General features: G+C 40.0%; 1 protein-coding gene across 1 annotated transcript in view; it reads right to left on the minus strand.

The window, feature by feature from the left end:
* LOC124721805 (organic cation transporter protein-like) overlaps positions 1-25,265 on the minus strand; it is a 547,381-nt gene that overhangs the window by 45,408 nt on the left and 476,708 nt on the right. The window contains exons 8-11 of the mRNA XM_047246926.1: positions 14,102-14,255; positions 13,645-13,805; positions 13,157-13,371; positions 11,085-11,266 (exon numbers count right to left, since the gene is read on the minus strand). Coding sequence (XP_047102882.1) covers positions 11,085-11,266; positions 13,157-13,371; positions 13,645-13,805; positions 14,102-14,255 — 712 coding nt within the window. The remainder of the gene's footprint in view (positions 1-11,084; positions 11,267-13,156; positions 13,372-13,644; positions 13,806-14,101; positions 14,256-25,265) is intronic.

Consider the following 25,265-nt stretch of genomic DNA (forward strand, 5'->3'; position numbering starts at 1 on the left):
GGTAGTCTGAAATTCGCCTTCTATTACTCTTGCTAAACAGATAAACCTTCCTCCCTTTTTTTATATTCCTATTAACTTCCATATTCAGGGATGCTGCAACGGCCTTATGATCACTGATTCCCTGTTCTGTACATACAGAGTCGAAAAGTTCGGGTCTGTTTGTTATCAGTAGGTCCAAGATGTTATCTCCACGAGTCGGTTCTTTGTTTAATTGCTCGAGGTAATTTTCGGATAGTGCACTCAGTATAATATCACTCGATGCTCTGTCCCTACCACCCATCCTAAACATCTGAGTGTCCCAGTCTATATCTGGTAAATTGAAATCTCCACCTAAGACTATAACATGCTGAGAAAATTTATGTGAAATGTATTCCAAATTTTCTCTCAGTTGTTCTGCCACTAATGCTGCTGAGTCGGGAGGTCGGTAAAAGGAGCCAATTATTAACCTAGTTCGGTTGTTTAGTGTAACCTCCACCCATAATAATTCACAGGAACTATCCACTTCTACTTCACTACAGGATAAACTACTACTAACAGCGACGAACACTCCACCACCGGTTGCATGCAATCTATCCTTTCTAAACACCGTCTGTACCTTTGTAAAAATTTCGGCAGAATTTATCTCTGGCTTAAGCCAGCTTTCTGTACCTATAACGATTTCAGCTTCGGTGCTTTCTATCAGCGCTTGAAGTTCCGGTACTTTACCAACGCAGCTTCGACAGTTGACAATTACAATACCGATTGCTGCTTGGTCCCCGCACATCCTGACTTTGCCCCACACCCTTTGAGGCTGTTGCCCTTTCTGTACTTGCCCAAGGCCATCTAACCTAAAAAACCGCCCAGCCCACGCCACACAACCCCTGCTACCCGTGTAGCCGCATGTTGCGTGTAGTGGACTCCTGACCTATCCAGCGGAACCTGAAACCCCACCACCCTATGGCGCAAGTCGAGGAATCTGCAGCCCACACGGTCGCAGAACCGTCTCAGCCTCTGATTCAGACCCTCCACTCGGCTCTGTACCAAAGGTCCGCAGTCAGTCCTGTCGACGATGCTGCAGATGGTGAGCTCTGCTTTCATCCCGCTAGCGAGACTGGCAGTCTTCACCAAATCAGATAGCCGCCGGAAGCCAGAGAGGATTTCCTCCGATCCATAGCGACACACATCATTGGTGCCGACATGAGCGACCACCTGCTGATGGGTGCACCCTGTACTCTTCATGGCATCCGGAAGGACCCTTTCCACATCTGGAATGACTCCCCCCGGTATGCACACGGAGTGCACATTGGTTTTCTTCCCCTCTCTTGCTGCCATTTCCCTAAGGGGCCCCATTACGCGCCTGACGTTGGAGCTCCCAACTACCAGTAAGCCCACCCTCTGCAACTGCCCGGATCTTGCAGACTGAGGGGCAACCTCAGGAACAGGACAAGCAGCCATGTCAGGCCGAAGATCAGTATCAGCCTGAGACAGAGCCTGAAACCGGTTCGTCAGACAAACTGGAGAGGCTTTCTGTTCAGCCCTCCAGAATGTCTTTCGCCCCCTGCCACACCTTGAAACGACCTCCCACTCTACCACAGGTGAGGGATCAGCCTCAATGCGGGCAGTATCCCGGGCAACCACAGTCTTAGTCCGATCAGGGGATGCGTGGGACGAGCTGGCCGTCCCCGACAAACCCCCATCCGGACCCCCACAGTGATGCCCATTGGCAACAGCCTCAAGCTGTGTGACCGAAGCCAACACTGCCTGAAGCTGGGAGCGAAGGGATGCCAACTCAGCCTGCATCCGAACACAGCAGTTGCAGTCCCTATCCATGCTAAAAACTGTTTTGCAAAGAACGTCTGAACTAATCTACAGAGAGCGCAAACAAATCGACAAAATTTAAATGGTTATTAAAATACAAGATTGCCTAGTAAATGCAGTAATGCTGCTACTTGCGCACTGCTGACACTGCTCGGCGGCGGAAGGAGACTAAGCGAAATTACACTATTCAGGTACTAAAACGCGATGCTACAACTCTCAAATACTTTAATACGCCCGAAATTTATGAATTAAACAATGCAAGTACCAAAAACACGCAAAGAAATTAAGAATTAAACTATGTAACAAACGAGTGAGCTAGGAGTATACGACTTGCTGCTCAGCTGCTTATCCAACGGCGGCAGGGAGCACTGTATAGTGTCAATGTAGAAATATATTGCTATGTTGTAAAATCATAGGAAGAAAATTAGCAGATGTGAATTCTAAAATTCAAAAAGGAAGGTCTCATGAGATTTAAAAGCTTTGTCAGTCTGTTTTTCAAATTATGTAGAATATCACTGAAGTAGCTTCGAAATCTCTGTCCAGCTGGCAACATCTCTCTCAACAGCTCCACATTCCTGAAGTGTTTTTATCTTCTATTTCCTGTGCTTGGTCTTAATTGGTCTTTCCCATTTTAATGCAATTTGATCCTTCCATTACAGCTGCCATAATTTGCTAGTACAAAATTATGCTCAGTCGATACCAAAGTTATATACCGAGAAATGTGCTGATTTCACTGAGAGGTCTGACAATACTGTAATAATTATTTCACTGTTACTGCTGTATTATTATTATTATTATTATTATTATTATTGCTGCTGTTGTTGTTGAGGTTGCTTTTTCTCAAACACAGCTGAAACCCTTACATGAACTGTGTAAGTAATGAAAATTTCTAAAAGGATGCCTGGTTAGATGCAAGAGAAGATAGTAAGGTCCAAATTTATTTACATAAAATAAATGAATAGATGTAGAAATAGATAAAAATAGTCTACACACACACACACACACACACACACACACACACACACACACACACACATACACACACACACACATACACAGTTTTCAAAACAAAACTTAAATTGTGTAAGTATACTACGTTTATCTTGTTATGCATATATTCATTTGCTTTACCTGAATGGGTTACGGTAATATCTTCTCTTGCATATAATGAGGATTCCTTTTAGAAATTTTCATTATGTTATACATTTAATGTAAGGATTTCAGCAATGTTTGTAGCAGCAGCAGCAGCAATGGAAATAATTATTACAATAACATGAGTGTTAACTTTGTATCAACACTGTTATGATCTAGAGGATAACAGTGGTGGCTAGGTAAGACTATTTGTGGATAATGCTGTTCTGTATACGAAGGTTGCATGCCAGAAACTGTAGTGAAATGCAGGAATACATACAGAGGATTGATACTTAGTGCACAGAATGGCAGTTCATCTTAAATGTAAATAAATCTAACATATTCCACTTAAAAGGGTTAAGAGATGCACTACTGTTCAATTAAACTATTGTTGTATCTTTATTTCATCAAAGTGTTAGAGGACAAGAAATAAAATTGGTGAACTACAATATTGAACACTGCTAACTACTTATCTGCATTGTTGAAGAAGAGTCATCAGACTCCATTGATAGAATGTACTTATTTGATCATCATGTGACAGCTGGTAGAGATGTATTTAGTGTTACAGGATTTACGTTAGCATCTCCCTTTTGTACAGCAGAAATGGAGAAAGGAGGGGTTGTCACCACATTAATCAGGAATTGGCATAAACTTAAGAACATAGACATTCATACATTTTGTCAAGAGCAGCATATGGAAGCAAGTGTGACAGAAGAATTTCATAATAAATCATTCATAATAGTAAGTGTGTACTGACCTCCTGTAGGTAATTTTAATCTGTTCATAAATAACCTGAAAGCTTTATTGGCCTATACAACAGCAAGAAACAAAGAAATAGTGGTTTGTCATAATTATAATATAGTTTATCTTAAAAACTCTTCAAGTAAAAATTTATTACTGTCGGCAACACTATCATTCAACCTAATTTTTGCTGTAAATTTCCGAAGCAGGGTAACCAACTGTTCAAAAACAGCTATTGATAATATCTTTATAGGAAGACCTAATGAACAACATTATACTACAAAACCAGTAGTCAGTGTCTTTGTAAACCATGATATGCTGTTCCATTTGTTAAATGTTAATACTGAACCAGATATAAAATGTACTAAAACTGAATTAAATAGGGTAGTCAGTAAGGAAAAAAGTGATTGTTTTAGAATACTCCTCAACAATGTGAATCAGAGTGATTTATACAGTTCTCACAGTACAAATGAAAAATACAACATGTTTATTAATTATGTCTTTACCTTATTTTGAAACTGTTTTCTCCCAAAACTAACCCAGATTAAACAAGGTATCTTGTACAACAAAAGAACTATATCTGTCAGTCAGCAACAGCTATAGATCATTATAAGACATACTGTAAAATATTAATGAGAATAATATGGACATCAAAGCAAATGCATTATAAGGAAAATATAACCACACCAGATAACCAAATAAAGACGGTGTGGGAAAGAGTGTAGGAGGAGACTGGCAGAATCAGATGTGGGTAAGAGCAGATAGCATTAAGAGTAAATGAGACATTGGTAACAGATGTGTGAAGTATTGCAAAACTTTTTAACAAGCATTTCATAATTGTTACTGAAACTATGTGGTTGTATGGCTCAGTAAATACCACAATGGAATATTTCAGACCAGTCAGTACAAAACAACTTCAGTAACATAAATATGCTCATCACTATTCCAGTAGAAGTAATGTTCACTACAAAATCTTTAAAAATAAAATACTCCTAGTGGTTATAATAAAATATCAACAAAATTAACTGAAGAGTGTGCTTCTGAGTTTAGTAACATATTAAATTATCTGTGCAATAAATAATTTTGGAACATTTCCTGAACACTTGAGATATGCTGAAGTTTATCCTTAGTTTAAGAAAGGTGATGAAGGAATACCATAGCATTTCCAATCAATTTAATTTTTCCAACATATTTGAAAATTTTTGAGAAGGTAATGTACAACCAACTTCTTCACCATCTGACAATAAATAATATACTATTAAAGTCACAGCTTGAATTTCTAAAGCATTCCAGTATTGAGAAGGCTATATAAACATAGAGATAGAATTTAATTCATTAGACAGTAAATTACAAGCTCAGGCATATTTTGTGATCTGTAAGAGGTATTTGACTAGGTAAACCACAATAGTTTTTCAAGTAAACTAAAATATTAAGATGAAACAGGAAATTCTGCAAAATGGTTGAAATCCTATACATCTGACAGAAAACAAGTGATGTCAATAGAAAGGTGATTGTAATAAGCTATCAGGCACCATCCAGCTGGTAACTTATTACATGTGATGTCCCACAAGATTCCATTTTAGAGCCATTATTTTTTCTTGTGTGTATCAATGACCTTTCATCAGTAAAGCTTCATCAGTTTGCAAATGAGAAAAACATTTTAATGAACAGAAAACTGAGTATAATCTTAGAAAGATCCTCTAATGAAATTTTCATGTAGGTAAATATATGATTCCTAGCTAATTCTTTGTCACTAAACTTTGAAAAAACGCAATATTTGAAGTTCAAAATTAGTTAGAGGATTTCCACCAGTATGTGTCTAAAATATGATGACAACCAGATATAAGAAGTTGAAAGTGTTACAGTCTTGTAAATACACCTTCAAAACAAATTCCACTGGGATGAACAAACTTCTATTTGCAGTGGACATATGTGATATAAAAATAAAAAGCTAGCACATTTTGCTTACTTTCATTCCATATTATCACACAGGATGATTTTTCAGGGTATCTCCAAGCCAAGCCCAATTTTTCTGAGTTCTTACACATGTAATAAGAATTGTGTGTGATGTGAGCCCAAGAATGTCCTGCAGAGACCTGTTTAGGAAACTAGGGATACTAACTACTAATTCCTATATATTTATTCCTCAATGAAATATGTCATTCAGAACACATCTCTCTTTCAAATCAACAGCTCAGTTCATGGAATCAGTGCTAGGGATAAGAATAATATTCACAAAGATTTAAAGTCACTAATATCACTCCAGAAATGCACCTATTATTTTGGAACACAGATTTTCAACAACTTGCCAGCAGCCATAAAAAAATTTAACAACTGTTAAAGTTCAGTTGAAGAGGAGCCTTTATTGGTGGCCAACTCCTTTTACTCCATTGACGAATTTCTTGGCAGAACCAACTGATGCATATGTGCTACTAATACGTAATATCACAATGTGAGCACTCTGTAGAGTCTGACTTCTGTATAGATTCAATGCAGTGATGAAATTATTGTAAATAAATGTTTTTTCCTATTTGATGATGCATGGCTACAATGGTAAAAGAATTATCATATGTACTTCAATATAATAGAAGGAAACATTCCACGTGGGAAAAATTATAAAAACAAAGATGAGGTGACTTACTGAACGAAAGCGCTGGCAGGTCGATAGACACACAAACAAACAAACACAAACATACACACAAAATTCAAGCTTTCGCAACAAACTGTTGCCTCATCAGGAAAGAGGGAAGGAGAGGGGAAGACGAAAGGAAGTGGGTTTTAAGGGAGAGGGTAAGGAGTCATTCCAATCCCGGGAGCGGAAAGACTTACCTTAGGGGGAAGAAAGGACAGGTATTCACTCGCACACACGCACATATATGTGCGTGTGTGCGAGTGAATACCTGTCCTTTCTTCCCCCTAAGGTAAGTCTTTCCGCTCCCGGGATTGGAATGACTCCTTACCCTCTCCCTTAAAACCCACTTCCTTTCGTCTTCCCCTCTCCTTCCCTCTTTCCTGATGAGGCAACAGTTTGTTGCGAAAGCTTGAATTTTGTGTGTATGTTTGTGTGTCTATCGACCTGCCAGCGCTTTCGTTCGGTAAGTCACCTCATCTTTGTTTTTATAATCATATGTACTTCAGTGTATGGGACATTAATACGCTTTGTAACAAGTTTGTTGTTATCTTTTGAATAAAAATGTGTTAGATTTTTGTATGTGCTCCACATCCATGAGGATTATTTCATTTGGGATCTTTGGAAGGTACATTAGAATATCTGCTCTACATTGTAAATATTTATTGTGTATTTTTGTTTTCTGACTTGTTCTTCATTTTGGAGGATCTCCTCACTACAGATCTCATGGAATGAAAAGAACATCTAATCTAATACATAGGAGTAATCAGCTGAAGAGACCTAAAGTGGAGTGACCACATAAAACCAATGGTAGGAAAACCACATGCCAGGCAGAAATTCATTGGAAGAATTTTGAGGAACTGTAATTCATCTGGGAAAAAATGCCTTCTAAAATGCTCTTCCAGCTGATTCTCAAGTTTTATTCAGCAGTCTGGAATCTTTACCATGTTGGACTAATAGAAAGCTCAAGAAGATCCAATGAAGAGTAGCATATTTCAATGCGAGATTATTTACTTGGTTTGAGAGTGTTACAGAAGTCAACAAGCTCCAGTGTCAAATGCTTACAAGTGAAGTGTTGTGCATTGTGGACAGGTTTATTATTGAAATTCTGAGTATGTTCCATGATGTGTTTGGCAACATATTACCTCATTCTGCACAAACCTTGGAAAAAGATCACAATCAGAAAATCAGCAAAAATAAAGCTCATATAGAGCACTAGTGATAGTCGTTCTCACCTAATGCCATTCATGAATGGATCAGGGAAGGAGGGAAAAGATATTGGTACCAGGTTTGTGTTAGAATCCTGTACAGTTAAGAAGGTAGGTGGTGGAGAGGTGCACAGTAGCAGCTGACAGTAGACCATGTGATGCTACTGCCAATATTGTTCTGCATTTCAGTCTGTTCTGCACCCAAACGAAGCCTACCATTATTGTATTCATCATGGGTAATGAGAAAGGAAAAAAGCCAAGTGCTATGCAAGCAAGCTAGAACTACAATGGTATACACACCTGGATTGCCACGTTCATAAAGCACCCTCTTGCAGGACAGGGAGGCACAATGGAACAGGTTCAGATCTGTCCAGCAAATTAACAATAAGGACCAGTGTGCAGAACAACCTGCATGTGGATTCAGGTGTTTTCCTACATTCCATTAGATGAATACCAGACTGTCATCCATGTCCCACCTCAGATACACATTATGCAGATATTTTGAAATTTTGCTCATAGAATTTACTCCAGATGCCACATGGTGTACACTGATTCCATCCTGTGGGTGGGAGGTTAATAGGAGACTGATGACCTCAGTGTTTAGCCTCCTTCAATCCATAATCAGTAGCAACATAAAGTTCTATGTGCATAAGTTCTTGAATAAAGTGTCACAAGCACATGATGCATTCCCATGTGATACCTGCCCCATCACTGCCAACTGTCAAGTGAGAGCAAATAAAGTGTGTGGTTTAGGACCGAAAACCATGCAACCTAATGGAACACGTATTATTAAAGCTAGTGGAAAAGATTTTTTTTAAAACGCCACAAAAGTGATGAAATTGTAAGGGGAAAGTGGTCAACTTAGTCAATTTTACTAAAACATTTTCCAATGCACAATATTTGATATCAATTCTAAAGCTGAATACATAACTGCATAAATCTTAGTTCTGCATTTGGAAGAGGCTGTGGTTACTAATGGCAGTCAATGCAAGACGTTACAAATATTAGAGGCTAATTGCTTCAATCATCTTGAGATGATTGATTCAAGAAAATTACTTACGGAGAGGAGTGATCTTGCACCTACAAAAAATAATGCAAGAGATTTGAGACAGTGAAACATCTTGGGTCTTACACTGCCAAAATATATGTCAGCCAGAACCATACATGATCAGTGTGATAAAAATAAATGATAGGCTTGGCAGTCTGAAAATTTTAAGAGGGGTTTGGGGTGTGTCCTCACAGTAAGCTTGTGAGATAACTATTGTAATAAGATGTGCACAGTTGTGAATTTTTTTTTAACCAGTTATAACCATACCTCCCCAAGTTTGACTACTGTGATGGACAAGCTAGCATTCACTTAGTAGAAACCAACAAAGCTCCTGCAATGCACCCTGGAAACCTCATATTATTAACTGGTTACCATGCAATGAGATCTACCACATCTTGTCAGACATGAAAAAAGTTGCTGCTGTCAATATCCACAAACTTGCCAACTGTCCTTGTGAAATAGACAAAATAACAAAACTATGTGGGCACCATGTTACTAGATTACTACTGTACAATGGCCATTACAGCCCCATTGAATTGATATGAGCACAGGTAAAATAGTGGTACATGTACACTTCATTACAGTTTGTCATCTCCAATTTTTGTTCATATGAGCTGCTGTTAAAATTTTATCTTAGCACTGATCCTGATGTTAAGTCCCATAGTGCTCAGAGCCATTTGAACCATTTTTTTCTTAGCACTGTTGTCTTGGTTCGTCCATTAATTTCCAAATGTTTTCTATTTGCTGGTGTCTGCGAAGATTCTGTCATAGTGGCAGACAAATGTATTTTCTTCAAAAGCTGTAGTACTTTGCTTACTGGGTGCATAGCATTTACACTGGAATGATGGAAATTAACCAAGTAACAACTCTGTCATGCATGTGCAGCAACTTATTGTCTTCCTAGTGCTGAGATGACAGCACATAGAGGGAAAAATCCAGCAACATTTGTAAAGTATCCCCCCCCCCCTTAGTGCAGAATACTTCCCTCAGCCACCTTCCTACTTATACACGTATCTAACTCTGAGGAAGGACATTCCCTAACAGTTACAAGTAGAGCAACAATTTCAAGCTTGTTAACATGTCTGTCAACCATCCAAGGCCTAAACTTAAGGTGAGTTGTTATCTTTATTCCTTCCATTAGCTGTATTCCATTCTGCTCTTTTTTTAAGTTTCAGAGATACAAAGAAAAATGTACACACAATATAGTGAGAGGAAGAATCGGCCTTTTCGTTTAATGTTCGTATACGCCGATGGGCTGAACGTACCCAGTACATTGATTATACCGACCCATTTCTGGTAAACAATTGGTCACGTGTGCGATTTATTGAAAAGTATTTTGAATCATTTCAGGCCAAGAAGTGGTGCTACCCTGACTAGGAGACCTCACTGACCGTGAGGCCATTTTCTAGGATGGCCTACGGCTGTGCGTCTGAGAAGGACTGAGTGATATATACTGAGGCTCTAATATGTGTACCATAGAGGTCTGTATCTACCCTGACGAAAATCAAAATAACGCTGGGCGCACCTTATACCATTTGGCATAAATGCGAATTCTCTATATGCTTGTCTAAATTGTTCAATTAATTCTTCCAAGTTGGGTTTGTAAAACCAAAGTTCTTCAAGAACAATTACAGCCGCCGAATAATTAATTTTATTGCCATAAAACGTTAAGGCAAGATCGTCGATACGCTGCTGATTGGTAGGTACCAGGAAGGCCAGGCGTAGGTCGTCAGGATAATTACGGATGTGCATACAACGTCCTCTTCGGCCTCAACATCCGACGTGTCCGATGCCATCTCCTCCTTAACATTTAAACAATGCACTATATGGCAATCCGCATGTACTACATGAAGTCTAGATATTAATGCTTCATCGCCTACATTAAACTCGTTTGACACAAATATGACAAGTCCACGATGTTTAATAGTCAATCCCGGCTTATTCTTAACATTCACAGTAACGGGACGCCCTTCAACAATTCTTTTCAATATAGATGCATATGGGCGCCAACGCAGCCAATCGAATTCCTCAAATAAAATTACATGATGAATGCGGCTATCGTACCCACCAAATCCGAATTCGGAACAGAATGGCAAGTACATATGTTGTTTCCGGGAAATAACTTTTTCAATAAGGGTGGATTTGCCAATGTTTGTATCTCCATAAAGATACAACTGCTTTTTACGTACCACCTTGGACCGAAAGGCCTCATTATACCAGCGGACCACGCGGCCCGCCCAGCCATTGTACGTCAGATGTCGCGCTTGCCAGCGTACCTATTCGGAGATGGAGAGTCATCCGCGGCGGTGGCCCCAGTGGGGGCCTCTTTAGAAAGCGACTCCGGGCCACCTAGTATTACCAGTGGCCCGAGTACGCGTTTTCGCGATTGCGTTTAGAGTTTAATTTCTTGTTGACATCAAAGTTATTATCTGCTAAGTTTTTTTTCTAGTAGAAACATGGACTTCATTTATTAAATATTTTACTGCAGAAACAGGAAAATGAACGGAAGAGAACTGACTATATTTCTTACCAGTGTTGAAGTCTGTGTTGCTGCTAGTGACCCAAGACGACCAATCATAGAACATGTACCAAGTAAAGAGTTCCGTAGTTGAGTTGGAAATATTTCAGCTGTGAAGGAATAAAGTGCACAGAATGACACAGTTATGGCAAACTTTGCCATCATAAACAGCATTGTTGTAACCCAAGTTAGATCTGAAACATAAAGAGTTAACTCTTTTCAGTGACTGAATTGAAATTTATGATTAATTACTTTGTCACATATTAACCACACTTTATGTAATAATTTGCAATATGAAGGCAAGAAAGAAAGCCTGCAGCAGATAAAACTGGATGGCCAAAACATTTACTTCAAGCAGACAGCCTAGAGGCCAAGAATACTCAAAATTCCTGGAAAAATGCACTTTTAGCATCAGGAAATTCAAGAACAGTTTATAATCATGTTAAAATAGAAGAAAGACAAAATTATTTATAGCAGTAAGTCTAAAAATAAATTGCTCAGACCATCTCTACACACACAAATAAAACAACATCAACCAGAAAGTTGGTTTGATTATGCATAGTGCCAGACATAGTCCTAATCGAGTTTGTATGCCTTTGCTTCCCTCCAACTTGTACGCTGTCTCATCCAGCCAGTTGCAAAATATAAATCTAATTTCACACTGATTGTGCACCACAATACACTGTCAGATAGTTCACGTGTACAGAGTGTTTCCAGAACATAGTACTTGTGTGACAGTAAATGAAATTATTTTCAAGTCTTCATAATAATGTAGGAACAAGATGGAAACAGCATCAATTAGGATTATTCAATGTATATATATATATTGCCAACATTTAGCACACAATTAGAGATATCATATGAATAATGTGGCAGCTTTTAAAAATGAGGAGGAAGAGCAAAATATGCTATTGTACTTTGTCCATGGCCTACTGCTGCACTTTCTCATCTCACTGCCTTAACTCTCAAACTAATACTGGAGAAGCAGGTGGAAACTACAATGAGGAGCAAGGGAGAAATCAATCATTAAGTCTTTGGCTAGACTATTTAGTATGTTTGAGAAAGAATGGCAGTTCTCAAATGTGTGTGTGTGTGTGTGTGTGTGTGTGTGTGTGTGTGTGTGTTTTCAACTATTTCACACTCAGCTTCATATTGCTATTTAAATTTCTAAATAAACTAAGAAACTGTCTTTGCTGAAATGTGTCTGGAATAGCCAATTACAGATTTGATTTTTATTTGTTTTCTGTGAGCGATATCAATCCTTCATGCTCTCATCTTAAAAGACTGCAGCATACATTTATTTTATTAACTGAACTAAACTGACAAATCAGGTTTCATTAAGAGTGTGTAATGAAAATGTCAGCATCGTAATATGATATCCAGGTGAAAATGACAATTATAAATGGACACATGACCACTTCTGATAACTTTAACTCAAAGAAATACTTAATTGCACATAAATTCAACATGATAAACACAATTGATGATAGTGATAGTTTGAGACAGAAAGATAAGCACTGCAATTGTAATGATAGTGACTGACACTCTCTCCAACTTCCTCTGTTTTATCTCCTCCCAATCTATGCCTACATGTCACAGTTCTTCTGCGCACAACTCCACTTGCTTGCAACTGGAATGAGGTCACATGTGCCACATTCATATCCAGTGCACATGATGCCTCTACCTCTCAGCCAGTAACTAACCTCCCACAAACTATCTACTTTCTCACCCACCCACCTATTTACCTGCAATGATCTATCAAGCTCTGGCTGACCTACATGCCCTTTGTCATCTAGACCTATCTCCTCATTTTTCGTCTTCACTAGTTACAGCAGAATGAGACTATGCTTTCAAAACAGTAAGATTCAGAGGTCTTTATCCTAGTGTGGTTTTTATCTATATTTTAACACTTCTGCCCAGTTAAAACTGATCATAAACATTCTGAGAATCTCATACTTCTTTTTACAAAAATATAGAAAGCCAGTTTTATGTTTTTATCTAGCATTATTTTTCATCTGTTAAATTGGCAAAGGTTAAAAAAGAGCTGTAAAATCTGTATGTATAAACTTATGTTCAGGACTCACCATTTGGCACTAACAAGCAAGCAAAACAAGCTGTTCCACTGAATACAAGAGTACTGCAGAGTGTTGCTTTACGGCCTATACTGTCCATCATAAAGTATGTCAGGATGCAAGCAGGCTGCTCCACAAGGCTTGACAGCACAAAATTCTCATATTTATTTCCAGCCAATGACACCGAGTTCAAAGACAGACCAGTATAGACAAAAGTATTTGTAATCCTGAAAAATTAATAGACAAGGGAAATTAAATGCATTAATCACTCTTTTAGTCTCAAGAATATTAACATAGTAGAAATAGTCAACATTAAATTTCATTGTCTGTATGATGTTGCTGACAGTGAGATGCAAAAATATACAACATGAAACGAATGAAGCGAGGAAATCAAGTGAAGTAATGGTTGTTATTCACTTTAATTAAGAGATTGACTAAATTAAGAAACATTCAAATTATAAAAGGACACGAATATTTACAGCTGGGTTAGGAAAACAAACCAGCAGTAACAGCAGTTGAGAAGCCTGGGGAGAAGTACATGTGATCGGAAGACCTGTAACACAGCTGTCTGTAGGGAAGGTGTCGACGGAAGTTCTCTCTCTTCACAGCAAACATGTATTTGTCCATCACCTTCACCTTCTGCAACAAGCATATGTGAACACTTTTAACCAGACAATATAGCAAATGTTTGCATTAACATGGATACGAGTGCATGTGGTTTCCCTGATCACACCAGCTTCAAAGTATTTACTTCTATCTGCGATACCATACCTCGAAAAATTGTTATCAGATTACAGTCATTCAGTAACACACATTAATTTGCCATCATGATAGAAGTAATTACTGTTTATATTCCACAACATTCTTGAGTGAAGCAGCAAAGATATTCAGCAAAATTTCAACTCTTGCAGTCAGAGAACCACATGCACATAATGAGAATGATGATGAGAAAATCACCTCTTTACGCTGTGGCTTTTGAGCAACATCAAATTTCTTGAGTGCACCTTCAGATAAAATAACACCATTAGTTTTTGCTGCAGCCTTCACAATGTCTCCAGCTTCCTTCATTCTTCCTTGTGCCATCAGCCAGCGGACAGATTCCTGCAACAACCTTTTCAAATGATGAATGGTGAGAGTTGTCAACCTAGTCTTTGTCAATGAGCTGAAAGACTATCATTAATTATAAACAACATCTGAAAGACACAGAAAGTGGAGAATATATCACAATTTCAGTATGGTGTGGTGTGTTGTAGAATGAGTGTTGGTCTCATATTTAGGAGGAACAGGGTTAAAATCCTCATTTGGCTGTCCTACTTTAGCTTTATCATTGTTTTCCCAAATCAGTTCAAATGACAGCCATGACAGCTCCTTCAACAGAATTATTAATATAATGGTGAGACTACCCAGATGAATGAAAGAGGGGGCCACCTAATAAAATTTTGCACAGAGCACAGTTTAATCACTGTTGACATTTGCTTTAAGAATCACGAAAGAAGATAATGTATATTGTAGACACCTGGAAACACTGGAAGGTTTCAGACTGATTATATACTGGTAAGACAGAGACTTTGGAACCAGATTTTAAACTGTAAGACATCCCCAGGTGATGATGTGGACTCTGATCATAATTTATTGGTTGTGAAGTGCAAATCAAAACTGAAGAAATTGTTAAATGGAATTAAATTAAGGAGATGGGACCCTAATAAGAAGAAAGAACCAGAGTTTGTTGAGAGCTTCAAAGGGAGAATTGCATTGAGGTGAAAAAGTCTTGGGACAGCAATATGCACATACACACAATGGCTGTGGTATCAGGTACACAAGATATGAAATGGCAGTGCATTGGTGGAGCTGTCATTTGTACTCAGATGATTCATGTGAAAATGTTTCTGATGTAATTATGGCCTCATAAAGGAAATTAACATACTTTGAATGTGGAATGATAGTTGGAGCTAGACACATGGGATATCTCATTTTGGAAATCATTATGGAATTCAATATTCTGAAATCCACAGTGTCTAGAGTGTGTTGAGAATACCAAATATCCAGCATTACCTCTCACCATGGGCAATGCAATGGCTGACGGCCTTCACTTAATGACAGAGCAGTGATGTTTGCATGGAGCTGCCAGTGCTAACAGAGAAGCAACACTGTATGAAATAACCACAGCAATCAAAGTGAGATGTACGACAAATGCATCCATTAGGAAAGTGCGGTGAAATTTGGTATTAATGAGCTATGGCAGCAGATAACTGACATTAGTGCCTTTGTTAACCAGCCTCTCCTGAGCTTGTGACCTTATTGGTTGGACTACATCTACATCTACATTTATACTCCGCAAGCCACCCAACGGTGTGTGGCGGAGGGCACTTTATGTGCCACTGTCATTACCTCCCTTTCCTGTTCCAGTAGCGTATGGTTCGCAGGAAGAACGACTGTCTGAAAGCCTCCGTACGCGCTCGAATCTCTCTAATTTTACATTCGTGATCTCCTCGGGAGGTATAAGTAGGGGGAAGCAATATATTCGATACCTCATCCAGAAACGCACCCTCTCGAAACCTGGCGAGCAAGCTACACCGCGATGCAGAGCACCTCTCTTGCAGAGTCTGCCACTTGAGTTTTCTAAACATCTCCGTAACGCTATCACGGTTACCAAATAACCCTGTGACGAAACGCGCCGCTCTTCTTTGGATCGTCTCTATCTCCTCCGTCAACCCGATCTGGTACGCATCCCACACTGATGAGCAATACTCAAGTATAAGTAGAACGAGTGTTTTGTAAGCCACCTCCTTTGTTGACGGACTACATTTTCTAAGGACTCTCCCAATGAATCTCAACCTGGTACCCGCCTTACCAACAATTAATTTTATATGATCATTCCTTTTCAAATCGTTCTGCACGCATACTCCCAGATATTTTACAGAAGTAACTGCTACTAGTGTTTGTTCCGCTGTCATATAATCATACAATAAAGGATCTTTCTTTCTATGTATGTATGTAGATGACAGGAAAACTGGATCCTGGTCAGATGAATCCTGATTTCAGTCGGTAAGAGCTGATGGTAGGGTATGAGTGTGGCACAAAAACTCAGGCTGACAACAAGGCACTGTGCAGCTGGTGGTAGCTCTATAATGGTGTGGGCTGTGTTTACAGGGAATTGACTGACTCCTCTGGTCCAGATAAGCTGATCATTGTCTGGAAATGGTTATGTTTGGCTACTTGGAGAGCATTTGCAGCTATTTAGGGACTTCATGTTCCCAAACAATGATGTCATGTCACCAGCACACAATTGTTCACAATTAGTTTGAACAACATTCTGGACAATTCGAGTGAATGGTTTGGTCACCAAGGCCATCCAACACGAATCCCATTGAACATTTATGGGTTATAATCGAGAGGTCAGTTCGTGCACAAAATCCTGCATCAGCAACACTTTCACAGTTATGGATGGCAACAAAAACAACATGGCTCAATATTTCTGCAGGGGATGTCCAATGACTTGAGTCCATGCCACTTCAAATTGCTGCACTACACTGGCAAAAAGGTGGTCTGACATGATATTGTTAGATATCTCATGAGTTTTGTCACCTCAGTGTAGGTAGCAGTTAATTGAAACAGGGGGAAGGAATACGGCAGAAGACAAATGGGTAGCTTTGAGCGATGAAATAGTGAAGGTAGCAGAGGATCAAATAGGTAAAAAGACAAGGCCTAGTAGGTACCCTTGAATATCACAGGAGATATTGAATTTAATTGATGAAAGGAGAAAAATGTGAAAATGCAGCAAATAAAGCAGGTGAAAGGGAATACATAGATCTAAAAAATTGACACTGACAAAACACAAAATGGTTAAGCAGGAATGGCTAGAGGAAGATGCAAATCGATACGAGCATGTGTAACTAGAGGAAAAATAGATACTGCCTATAAGAAAATTAATGAGACCCTTGGAGAAAAGAAAAGTATCTGTATGAACACCAAGAGTTGAAATGAAAAACCAATACTAAGTGAGAAAGGAGAAGCTGAAAGGTGGAAGGAATATGTAGAGGGCCTGTACAAGGGAAATGAAAATGAAGCCAATATTGTAGAAAGGGAAGAAGTAGTATATGAGAGGGGAGATATTTGACAGAGCACTTAAAGACCCAAGTTGCCATGAGATCCAGCAAGTAAAAGACATTCCGTCAAAACTACTTATACCTTTGGGAGTCAGCCATGAGAAGACTCTTCAACCCAATGTGCAAGATGTATGAGACAGTAAAATACCTACAGATTTAAAAAAAGAATGAAATAATTCCAATACCAAAGACAGTAGGTGCTGATAGATGTGAATATTACCAAACTATCGGTTTAATAAGTTATGTTTGCAAAACACTAACACAAATTATTAACAAAAGAATGGAAAAACTGGTGGAAGCTGACCTTGGGGAACATGAGTTTGGTTTCTGGAGAAATGGTGAAACATGTGAAGAATTCTGACCCTACGTCTTGTTTTAGAAGATATGTTAAAGAAAGGCAAACCTAAATTTACAGTATGGGTAGATTTAGATAAAGATTTTGACTTTGCTGACTGAAACACACTCTTTGAAATTCTAAAACCAGCAAGGTTAAAATACATGGAGCAGAAAGTTATATACAACTTGTAAGGAAACCAGATGGGAGTTATGAGAGGTAAAGGGCATGAAAGGGACACAGTGGTTGAGAAGGGAGTGAGCCAGGGTTGTAGCCTGTGTCCAGTGTTATTCAATCTCTACAGTGAGCAAACAATATCAAAAACCAAGGAGAAACTTGGAACAGTAATTTAAGTTCACAGAGAAGAAATAAAATCTTCAAGATTTGCTGATGACATCATAATTCTTTCAGAGACAGTAAAAAACTTGAAAGAGCATTTGAACGGAATGGAATGGATAGTGTAGTGATAAGATGAACATTAACAGAAACAGCTCAAGGGTGATGACGTGTAATCATATTAAATCTGTTTATTCTGAGAGTATTGTGTTAGGAAATGAGGCACTGAAAGTAGAAGGGTTTTGCTGTTTAGGCAGTAAAATAATCAGTGATGAACAAAGTTGAGAGGATATAAAACACAGACTGACTATAGCATGGAAAGAATTTCTGGAGAGGAGGGCTTTGTTAACACTCAATGCAGATTTGTGTGTTTAGAAGTCTTCTGAAGGTATGAGGGTCATTCAATAAGTAATACCCCACAGTTGTGGTTTTTTTTTTTTTCTCTCAGAACATATTTATTGTTAAGAGACTGCCTACATTACACTTGTCCATCCTCTGTTGGAATATTGCTGCACAGTGTGGGATCCTTACCAGATGGGATTGACAGAGGACATCAAAAAAGTGCAAAGAAGGGCAGCTCATTTCGTGTTATGGTGCAATAGGGGTGAGAGTGTCACTGCTATGATACGCGATTTGGAATGTCAGTCACTGAAACAAAGGTGCTTTTCTTTACGACGAGATCTATTTACGAAATTTCAATCAGCAACTTTCTCTTCCAAATGTGAAAATATTTTGTTGACACCCACTTACATAGGAAGAAATGATCATCATAATAAAATAAAAGAAATCAGAGCTCAAACAGAAAGATTTAGGTGTTCCTTTTTCCCACCCACCATTCAAGAGTGGAATGGTGGAGAAGTAGTATAAAAATGGTTTGATGAACCCTCTGCCAGGCACTTAAGAGTGAACTGCAGAGTAACCATGTAGATGTACATGTAGAAGAGTGAGAAATTGGTGATGACATACATCAACATGTCTTGTCCTGTTTTCCTACATAGTCTCCATCACGTTCTATGGTCGTACATCAACATAGAGGAAGAGAATGTATTCCCTGCTAGTAAAAGCTCTTGTCCTGTAGGTGTATCCATGTTTTCACTGTGTGACTGACACTCTCATCATCTTCAAAGAGTTTTCCCCATGTTGTCAAAATGCTCCAATGTTTTAGATGAAATGGCCTTTCTTTGAATCTTGGGGCCCACTGTGAGCAGTCGTAGAACCCATCGTGAGCACCTCTTTGAATATCTGGAGTCTCGATTATTGCAGATGCACTTCCAATGCTGACCAACAACTGTAGAGCCAATTGTCGATATGTGATGCACCAGTCGGCATGAGTAATGGCATCCACACAATTAGCATGTATGGAGCAGTGACTGTGACAGGATGTCTTGAGCATGGCTGATCATGGAGCTCTGTTTCTGCATTTTCTGAAGCTGTAACTTTCTTTGCCCATCAAGCAACTGTAATCCAATCAACTGCAGAATCACCATACTCCACACACAAATGTTTATAGAGGTTCACCACAGTTTCTTTTTCTGCACACAAGAATTCAATAATAGCATGCTGCTTGTAATGTGAGTTGTATGCAGACACCTTTATGATGCTGCACTATGGCTCTGCAAGAACAGTTTGAAACTTCACCTGCACCCAGAACAAACATCAAATGTGAAGCACCAACAAGGACATTAGTTTATGTATATTAATGGCTTTTTAAAGAAAATGTGGGGCATTACTTAGTGAACGACCCCCATAGGCTGGAGTGTAGACTTGCAGGGAAGTGAAACATGGGCAATAAGCAGCATAAAGAAGAGAATAGAAGGTTTTGAAATGTGGTGTTTAAGAAGAATGCTGAAGAATAGATGGGTAGATTGTGTAACTAATGAAGAAGTACTGAATGTAATTGTGGCGAAAAGAAATTTGTGGCATAACGACTAAACGATGGAATCGGCCAACAGGACACATTCTGAGATATCAAGAATTCATCAGTTAATTATTGGAGGGAAATGTGGGTAGTATAAATTGTACAGGGAGGTCAAGGATGATGCAGTCAGCAGGTTTAAGTGCATGGAGGTTGCAGTAGTTTTTTGGAGATGAGGAGGCTTGTGCAGGATAGAATACAGTGGAGAGCTGCATCAGATCAGTCTTTGGACTAAAGACAACAACAACAGCCAGTCAAGAGCCACCCTTTGTTACAACAATAATTCTGACAATGTACTAAAAACAAATCCATAACCATAGTCAAAAGATTTTCCATTGTGTGTGGACACATGAAAGCATTACCTTATATCACAGGACTACAGTTTATACACTCCTGGAAATTGAAATAAGAACACCGTGAATTCATTGTCCCAGGAAGGGGAAACTTTATTGACACATTCCTGGGGTCAGATACATCACATGATCACACTGACAGAACCACAGGCACATAGACACAGGCAACAGAGCATGAACAATGTCGGCACTAGTACAGTGTATATCCACCTTTCGCAGCAATGCAGGCTGCTATTCTCCCATGGAGACGATCGTAGAGATGCTGGATGTAGTCCTGTGGAACGGCTTGCCATGCCATTTCCACCTGGCGCCTCAGTTGGACCAGCGTTCGTGCTGGACGTGCAGACCGCGTGAGACGACGCTTCATCCAGTCCCAAACATGCTCAATGGGGGACAGATCCGGAGATCTTGCTGGCCAGGGTAGTTGACTTACACCTTCTAGAGCACGTTGGGTGGCACAGGATACATGCGGACGTGCATTGTCCTGTTGGAACAGCAAGTTCCCTTGCCGGTCTAGGAATGGTAGAACGATGGGTTCGATGACGGTTTGGATGTACCGTGCACTATTCAGTGTCCCCTCGACGATCACCAGTGGTGTACGGCCAGTGAAGGAGATCGCTCCCCACACCATGATGCCGGGTGTTGGCCCTGTGTGCCTCGGTCGTATGCAGTCCTGATTGTGGTGCTCACCTGCACGGCGCCAAACACGCATACGACCATCATTGGCACCAAGGCAGAAGCGACTCTCATCGCTGAAGACGACACGTCTCCATTCGTCCCTCCATTCACGCCTGTCGCGACACCACTGGAGGCGGGCTGCACGATGTTGGGGCGTGAGCGGAAGACGGCCTAACGGTGTGCGGGACTGTAGCTCAGCTTCATGGAGACGGTTGCGAATGGTCCTCGCCGATACCCCAGGAGCAACAGTGTCCCTAATTTGCTGGGAAGTGGCGGTGCGGTCCCCTACGGCACTGCGTAGGATCCTACGGTCTTGGCGTGCATCCGTGCGTCGCTGCGGTCCGGTCCCAGGTCGATGGGCACGTGCACCTTCCGCTGACCACTGGCGGCAACATCGATGTACCGTGGAGACCTCACGCCCCACGTGTTGAGCAATTCGGCGGTACGTCCACCCGGCCTCCCGCATGCCCACTATACGCCCTCGCTCAAAGACCGTCAACTGCACATACGGTTCACGTCCACGCTGTCGCGGCATGCTACCAGTGTTAAAGACTGCGATGGAGCTCCGTATGCCATGGCAAACTGGCTGACACTGACGGCAGCGGTGCACAAATGCTGCGCAGCTAGCGCCATTCGACGGCCAACACCGCGGTTCCTGGTGTGTCCGCTGTGCCGTGCGTGTGATCATTGCTTGTACAGCCCTCTCGCAGTGTCCGGAGCAAGTATGGTGGGTCTGACACACCGGTGTCAATGTGTTCTTTTTTCCATTTCCAGGAGTGTATTTACAAAATGATGAATTTCAATTTTTCATTTTGACAGTATGTCCTCGTGGAATTTGTTATAAAGGAAAAATGTGCTGCTGAAATTCATCCCAGAGTTCAATTTCAATATTGGAGATGTGTGTATGGGCTCCAGCAATGGTAGAAGGTTGATGAGACACTTCAAAGATGAGTCTGGTCCACAAGAAGGAAAGCTTGGGTTATCGAAAAGATTGTACCCACTGGGTCCAGTGCTTATTGACTGAAGACCACAAAGTTGAGAGAAGAACCTTCAACCAAAGTCTTTTCCACAGATTTCAAAATGGAGGTGACAGTGTTTAGATGAGTGATGTGACAGGGAATGAAAGCTGGTTCCCTCATTAAGGAACTGAAACACACACAGGGATTCAACTGAATCAAAATAAAGTAAAATAAGTGAAATAAGAAGAACTGCTGTTGCTAGTGAAATTCAGAGATTATCTGACCAGCATATCACAGATCTTCAGCAATTACAATTACTTAGTTAAAATACTAGTTCTGCTTTACTGTATTAACCGGTCAGTGAATTATGTTTCTTTTGTTGAAGCAGTTTAGATGGTATCTAAGAACTGAGGTCCCGTAATGAAAGGACCTGTTTGCAAACACTTGTTTGACAAACCTGAGAAGTTTATTGCAATTCATCGAAACACTTTAAAATAATATCAGAGTGGTTTCTACAACAAAGTCACTGTTAGTTCCTTTCCATTTTCTTGTCAAAAATGAGCTGGTGCTCTGTGTCTAATAAGTTCATTAAGAAAAGGGGCAGTTATTGATAATTTATAAGTGAATACTGTTCCTATGTTTTCTATCACAAATTAAATATTTTTGTCATTGATAGATAACCCTTAGCACCAAGTTATTGTGGTGATCAGGAAAATTCATTTTTCAGAGTAAAATATGACAAACTATTGCATTTGGTGATATATCTCATCACTATTGGCAATGTATGTAAGACACCTTTGAATTATTTAGAAGGAAAGAAACATGTGAGCAATTTGGCATGAACTTCATATAAAGGAGGATACTGATGCAGACATTTTCCTTGCATAATTGCATATTGACAGACTGACTAGGAAGACATGCTGGATCAAAACACACTACTCTTTTTCCTTGGGGTAAATATCTTTTTCTGTGTCTATATTTGTATTTCTTGTGCATTAAACTCCCACATAAATACCGTATTAAAACCTTAATAATGTCTCTTGAAGGATTCCAGCTGAACTTGGGGGGGGGGGGAGGGGGGAGGGGGGGGGGGAGCACATAGATGTATTACGCAAAAAGATGCAGATTTTCCTCAGGCACAGAACAGCAGAAGTTGGGTATGATAAATTTCTCAGGACAATGCACTATGGAGTTATGTTCCCACATCTATCCTTCTCAATTCACACATGGGCAAGTGCCCAAGTTAGCTACTTAAAAGAATATTCAAAATTCAGAAAAGAGCAGCAAGATGTATAGCAAGAATACCACCTATGCAAACTTGTAGAAAAACTTTTGTACTTCATAATATTATGATAGTGCAGTCACTGTGTATATGTCAAAATATTAAAGAAATGCATGACCACGCAACTAGAGGAATGGAGAAGTATTACACAAGACAGATAAATCTCAAGCTGGCAAAGAGTGCTCCCAATGAAGCAAGCAAAAGGTTTTTTCAACAAACAATCAAAGTCAGTTAAGGAAGTAAAGCAAATATGTTTATTTAAAAGATGTTTAAAAGTATGTCATACAGAGAAATGTATGTACTACAGGAGTGAGTATTAAATATGAAATTAAATATTAGCTGTTAAATTGTAATAGAAAATATGTAATAGCTTGCATTTACCTGCAAAATGTAACCCTGTTTCCTTTTCTGAACATTTATTTTAAAATAATGCACCCTATGCTCTCAGCTGAAAATTATCAGCTAGAGTACATGGGCAGAGAATGAATAAATAAATAAATGAAGTGATCAGTTGATGATTGGTAATAGGTACTGACTTGCTCCACTGATATTTCAGAAAGTAACTTTAAAGCAGTCTTTCATGTGAGGCAAAGACCTGTCACAATGCTCTAGCCATCCTGCTTTGCTACAAGTCTACTTATCTTGGGTTGGCACTCAATGTGCTTACAGATACTGCACTGTTGATTGTTGAATATGGTACCTTCTATTTGAGTGAACTGAAGGAGGAGGTTGGGCTGTCATTACATTAACCCAAGTTGTGGTATGGTACATTTCCTGAGAGGCCATGACCCTTACCCTACACACCTGCATCGCTTTGGCCTTAGCCAACGTGATATGTGTGAACGTGGGCAACATGGATCCCCCAAACACATATCACTCAAATGTGTCACACAGAGGTTGCTCCACTGAACAATTTGAGGCAGGGAACCTGGGGTTGGAGAAGCCAGCTTAAGGAGATAAAAGGAATAAAATCACATTACTGTGTACTTTTTTTATTTACATTAGTTACAGTTAACTGCAAATTCCATCTTCGACACAATGAAGGTACCATTTGTACTGTATCTTAGAAAATGTGCTGAAACTGATAGTCATCAACCTCAATGCAAGCATGACATCAGCGAACAAGATTCTGTTGCACCCTCACAAATATCTTTGTTATGTTCTGAATCACATCACAGGCAGCCACAATTCTGGTAACTAATTTCATATGTTTATCCACTAGGGTCTCATACACAAGTAAATTTAGATATCCCCATAGGAAACAAAGAAGAGGATTCAGGTCAGGTGACTTTGCAGGCCATGGAATAGAACCTCCCTTTCCACTCCAGTGACCAGGAAATACAGTGCTGAGATGGTTATGGACATCCACACTGAAATGAGGTGGTGCATCATCATCTTTTATCCATGTCCTCTTACAAACAGCCAAGAGTACATTCTCCAACTCAGATGTAGCTCTTTGCACAAACCTCAAGTACAGGTGGCCATTCAGATGGACAGGTAGAAGATATGGCCAAATGAGATTGTCACCTACAATGCCGGCCTAGATATTCACAGCAAAATGTTCTCGATAGTGTGATGGCTTTCCTCATCCCACACATGGCTATCCCTGCTGTTCAAAATACCATCTTCATTAAATGAGGCTTCGTCAGAAACAGTACAATTTAGAGGAAATCTGGTCAATGAATCCATTATCGGAGCAACCACTGACGCAATGCGACTCTTGGTGCAACGTCAGTCACAAGCACTGCATGGACTTTCTGTGGGTGATACGGGTGTAATTGTTGTTCGTGGAGTACTCACTACATGCTAGTATGTACAGCACCCACTTCACATGCAATGCGGTAAGTACTTCCAGTGGGGTCTGCTGCAATGTGTTCCAGCACCACCTCTTCAAAATCAGGCAATGGTCTTGCTGCAGTGGAAACACTTGTTCCCGTCAGGTTACCAAAGTTAAGCACTGTCGGGCATACCTGGCACTGGGACGGGTGACCATCCATGCCGCCGTGCGATGTTGCCATTTTTTGGGGTGCACACAGCCTCGTGATGCCAATCGAGGAATTACTCGACCGAATAGTGGCAGCACCGGTCAAAGGAAACCATCATAACGACCGGGAGAGTGGTGTCCTGACCACATGCCCCTCCTATCCACATCCTTGGC

Source organism: Schistocerca piceifrons, chromosome X (assembly GCF_021461385.2).
Source record: "Schistocerca piceifrons isolate TAMUIC-IGC-003096 chromosome X, iqSchPice1.1, whole genome shotgun sequence".
Classification (NCBI taxonomy): Eukaryota; Metazoa; Arthropoda; class Insecta; order Orthoptera; family Acrididae; genus Schistocerca; species Schistocerca piceifrons.